At 47.2% G+C, this 5,136-nt stretch overlaps 1 protein-coding gene across 1 annotated transcript; it reads left to right on the top strand.

The window, feature by feature from the left end:
* Nucleotides 1-2,139: 2,139 nt before the first annotated feature.
* Nucleotides 2,140-3,637, top strand: LOC120984422 (E3 ubiquitin/ISG15 ligase TRIM25-like). The gene has a single exon (XM_040413352.1). It carries the CDS (start codon nt 2,323-2,325, stop codon nt 3,487-3,489), a length of 1,167 nt encoding a protein of 388 aa, XP_040269286.1. The 5' UTR covers nt 2,140-2,322; the 3' UTR covers nt 3,490-3,637.
* Nucleotides 3,638-5,136: the final 1,499 nt, after the last annotated feature.

Raw genomic sequence — 5,136 nt, 5'->3', positions numbered from 1 at the left:
GATGAACGGCAAGGCTTTTGGAGATACTTTTATAACCCTTTCCAGCTTTATGCAAGTCAACAATTCTTAATCGTAGGTCTTCTGAGAGCTTTTTTGTGCGAGGCATCATTCACATCAGGCAATGCTTCTTGTGAAAAGCAAACCCAGAACTGGTGTGTGTTTTATATAGGGCAGGGCAGCTGTAACCAGCACCTCCAATCTCATCTCATTGATTGGACTCCAGTTGGCTGACACCTTACTCCAATTAGCTCTTGGAGATGTCATTAGTCTAGGGGTTCACATACTTTTTCCACCTGCACTGTGAATGTTTACATGGTGTGTTCAATAAAAACATGGTAATATTAAATTCTTTGTGTGTTATTAGTTTAAGCAGACTGTGATTTTTCAGAAATTTTCCAAAACCCACTTTTTAAGGACCAGTTCAGGTCTGAAGTCACTTTGTGAGGCTTATATAATAGAAACCACCCAAAAATGACATTTTCCCATTTTGGAAACTTAAGTACCAGGACATCAGGGCGTACAGGTACGCCCTATGTCCCCAAGAGGTTAATAAGCCGCATATTATATCTCTAGGGTTGTCAGAAGGGAGAGGTTTAGGGCGTAATGCCCTGTGTACTCTTTCAATTACAACAAGCTCTGCTCGACTTGGGCCCTGTAAAATCGAGAACCGCTCCACATAAGTGCAAATAAGTCCTCTTTTTCTGCTGCTTCAGGGAGATTTTTGATTCTTATATTCCTCTGCGGCTCCTGATCTTCTAGAAGCAGTAAGGAGTATTGGTCGCTGTTTGATCTGACAGCTGAGTTAAATGGGAGCAAAGCGTCCTGGTTTGTGCTCCAGGTTTCAACTCCTCTCACCAATATGGCGTGCCTTCTGATTTATTAACTGCAAGGTCCGCAGCAATAGGGGCTAAAGCTTTTTGGAGAGCCTCATCAAGGTAACTCTGGTAAGCATAGCTGGAATGCTCACCTCATGGCCGAAAAGAGGGGATCTCTGCAGTGTCGGGGCTCTCCACCGATTCTCTGGGAAGAGGAGTGTCGAATCTTTTAGCTGGGGCGCCATTTGGAGAGCGCGCGAGGCTTGCTGCCGCGGTTGCCTGTTGATGCGCTTCTCCATGTCTTTCTAGGGTATGGTATCGTCCGATGGTGCGGCAGCGTTTACTAGGTTGCTTTTAGGTTCTATTTTAACCATCCCCACAGGTTAGTGTGCTGATATAGGGCTGAATAGAGGCTTGGTGGCGGGAGCGCTACTCACGCGCTTCCTCCATCCAGCTCTGTCAGGCTCCGCCCCCATTGAATGAGTTTTTAACGTCCATTTCTAAGAAAGGCATCAATGAAAAAAACGTCTGTTAAAAATGGACAGTTTATTCGTTTATCCGTGTGCATGTCGCCCTAATGTCAGCTTCATTAATTAATGTTGCTTCACCTCGACCCAATTTATCTTACTGACGGCCCTATTGTAATTTATGTGACAGTTTTCTGCACCTCCAAGGACATTATATTTGGCTCCTTGTCTATCAGTTCGGAGGGGCGTCCCTAGTCTCCTCCTGCTCCCCGCTCTGTCTTTTACCGACAAATTGTCTTTTTAAACTGAAGCTCTCTGTGTTTATAGTGTATTGTACCTGACAAAGGGATCGGTACGGTCCTGAAACGCCTTGTTTGTCGCACCAATAAAGCTTTCCTGTTCCGCTCCTGGAGCTGTGACCTCAGCAGTGTTGCGATCAGCCTGGTTTTATTCTACTATTCTGCTATCCTTACTGTAAGAGCAGTGAGACTATGGAGCTCTCCACCAGAGGAGGTGGTGATGGTCCATTCATTCTACAGGTTCTAGAGGGACCTCAATGTCTTCCCTGAAAAATCTAATATCACATGTTACCTCGGCTAGGACTTGATGGACCTGTGTCTATGTAGAGTTGATGATCTGGATTTGGATCTTATGCCGATCTATAAACTATATAAAAAGTATAAAAAATATTTTTTGGGCAGCGCTAGATGATATTATAAAGTAAAACGCTCCTCATCCATGTGCTGCCCCCCTGTACTCAGGGAGCGTCTAGTAACCTGCAAGGACATAGGCGACATTTCATCCCCCATCTTTACTGGTTCTGTAGGAGGTTTCTCTCTATGGACAGGTGAAGTCACTACAACTACTCCACCAGGATCCGCACCAGATCCCGTCAGTGATCACTCATCATTGTCTTCCTCAGTATTAATCAGCAGTAAACACAATCTCTGAGCTGCAGGGGTTAATTCTTCTACAGGAGCTCTCCGCCTTCTTATGAGAAGAGACTTTTCCACTTTCGGTTCCTGCTCCTCCGTACCACAATGGCGTCTGCTAATCTGAGGGCCGAGCTGGACTGCTCCATCTGCCTGAGCCTCTATACAGACCCCGTATCCCTGAGATGTGGACACAACTTCTGCCGCTTCTGTATTGTGAGTGCGCTGGATGCACAGGAGGCAGCTGGAGTGTATTCCTGTCCTGACTGCAGAGAAGAATATCCGGAGCGTCCGGCCCTGGAGAAGAAAAAGAAGCTGGAGAACATAGTGGAGAGTTTATCTGCTCAGCCTGATATGGAGGAGACCGGGATCTTCTGTACTTACTGTACTAAGTCTCCTGTACCGGCTATGAGGACATGTCTGCAGTGTGAGGTCTCTCTATGTGATGACCACCTGATGGCCCACAACAAGTCGGTGGATCATATATTAACAGAACCCACCAGATCCTTTGGCAGCAAAAAATGTTCCCTCCACAAAAAGGTTCTGGAGTATTACTGCCCGCAGGACACAGTTTGTCTGTGTGTGTCCTGCTGTCTGGTCAGCGAGCACAAGGAACACCAGGTGGAACTTCTAGATGTGGCCTCTGAGAAGAAGAAGAAGAAACTGAGGAAATATATGGAGGAACTAAACCCACAAAAAGCAAAAGTTGATAGAAGACTCCAGAATATGCAGGATCGTCAGAGGAATATCCAGGAGAAAGCCTCTGATAAGAGGAAGAACGTCAGGAAGTTATTTATGGACATTAAGGAGCAACTAGAAATGGCAGAAAAGAAAGCGCTGAGCGAGATCTCCAGGCAGGAGGAGAAGATTGTGTCCCAGATATCTGATCTGATCAAGAAGCTGGAAATAGAGGAGGACGAGCTGTCCAGGAAGATTCGTCACGTGGAGGAGATGTGTCATGTCACCGACCCAATAAGACTCCTACAAGAAAGTGACATTACAGAATGTGGTCGTGGAGATGATGAGGACACAGGGGGAGATGGTGGAGAGGGCAGGTCTGAGGATGATCTGGATGAGGTTCTGATCTCACTGACCTTACACCGATCTATGAGGGATATTGTCACCAATGTCACATCAGAGCTCGGGCTCCATGTTCCAGACATATTGCTGGATGAGGACACTGCTCATAGATGTGTGAAGATATCAGAAGATCTGAAAACAGCAACAAGTACAGAAGAAGAACAGAACAGACCAGAATCACGGGAAGGTTCCTGAATTATGCCCAAGTGTTAAGCAGATGTGGCCCTCTCCTCAGGAAGACATTACTGGGAGGTAGAGTGGGACCAGATAGGAAGATGTGGCATCGGAATGTCCTATCCCAGTATAGAAAGGGAAGGACTTCAGTCTTGTATTGGATGTAATGATAAATCTTGGTGTCTGGTCATTTCTGGTGCAGGATGTACAGTGTGTCACCGTTCAGTCAGATCCCCCCTCAGTGTAGATACAACATGTCCTAGACTTGGGGTCTTCTTAGACTATGAGGCCGGGCATCTGTCCTTCTATCAGCTGTGTGACCCCATCAGACACTTACACACCTTCACCGCCTCCTTCTCTCAACCCCTACATGTTCTCTTTTGGTTGTGTCCTGGAGCCTCTGTTAGAATAATAAGCTGAGGCCCATGCGTCCACATCCCGTTATAATGTCCGCCTATAAGTCACTATATAGCGCTGTATGGGTGGAGCCTCCGATCACACAATGTATATGGCGGCTCTATGGGGGGCGGTTACTGTACGATTATTTTATATTCCTTGGAGATCAGATCCAGAATCGATGCTTGAGACAAATGAAAAGTTACTTCGTCTGCACACGAGTTCTGGTGAACGCACATCAGATCCGCAGCGTATCCGCACCAATACCTGCAATGTGTGATTACGGTTTTTGGTGCGGATAAGATGCGGGTTCTTCCACTGAAAAGAGTGAAATCCGCAGCTAAAACACAAACATAACTGACAGGCCGCAGATCTGGGAATCCGCCACGGACATCAATCGGCGAAGTGTACGTGATCGGGGTAATCTCATACCTTAGCTGGTGCTGTAATTCGTTACGGTTTTTCCACATGGGAATTCGCCTGGAAAGACTGAGCGTATTCCGCAACGTGCGCAGATGGCCTTCGGGTACAAGCGCACGCTGCGTATTACCGGCTGGTTTTCCAGAGTGAAATAATACCGCCTAAGCAGATGGGATTCTCAGTATCTCATCTACACGGAGCGGAAGTCTCCTGCGTCAGGAGTGACCTGCGGAGCGGATCCGGAGATCTGCGGCCGGTGGATTGTCCGTGCGGATTTCTCCCTTACCAATGCAGAGGGGGAGATCTGAGGAAATCCGTGTCAGGATCTGCAGGTAACAGGTGTGGATCCTGGAGCGGAGATACACCACCGAGTGCACGTACCTCATGGGGGGCATCATTAACCCTTCCCCGTCCTCCACTGAGGTCGCTGTAGGGGCTTCTTTATGTTTCGGGGACACATTTGGGGAACATATAATTATTAATCAGCTTTTCCTATTTCTGTAGAGATGTGACAATGTGACGCTTCTTTCCGCACTATACGCGGCATTTGTTGTGTTTTTTCTCTTTTTATGGAATAAATGTCTGACTACTTCTGTCCCATCAGAGTTGTCGGTCCTATCATCTGGGTGTCAGTGGTCTCCTCCGCCATCATGTCTGTTATAACCGCAGGTAATAAATTCTGCAATACACTGGATCTGTACAGCGCCACCTGCTGTTCTTTACCTTATCTTTGGCCGGTCGCGCTGAGCTGGTCGCACGCGCTCAGTTTAAGGCGACATCTACACGACGAGGTGTCTTGGCCCCAACTCTATACATTGTGTTAGTGTAAGAACATACCGCGCGCTCCGTATT

The sequence above is a fragment of the Bufo bufo genome, unplaced genomic scaffold (genome assembly GCF_905171765.1).
Source record: "Bufo bufo unplaced genomic scaffold, aBufBuf1.1, whole genome shotgun sequence".
In the NCBI taxonomy this organism is placed as follows: domain Eukaryota; kingdom Metazoa; phylum Chordata; class Amphibia; order Anura; family Bufonidae; genus Bufo; species Bufo bufo.
The sequence above is the reverse complement of the archived record's forward strand: the minus strand, read 5'-3'. Positions and strand labels throughout refer to the sequence as shown.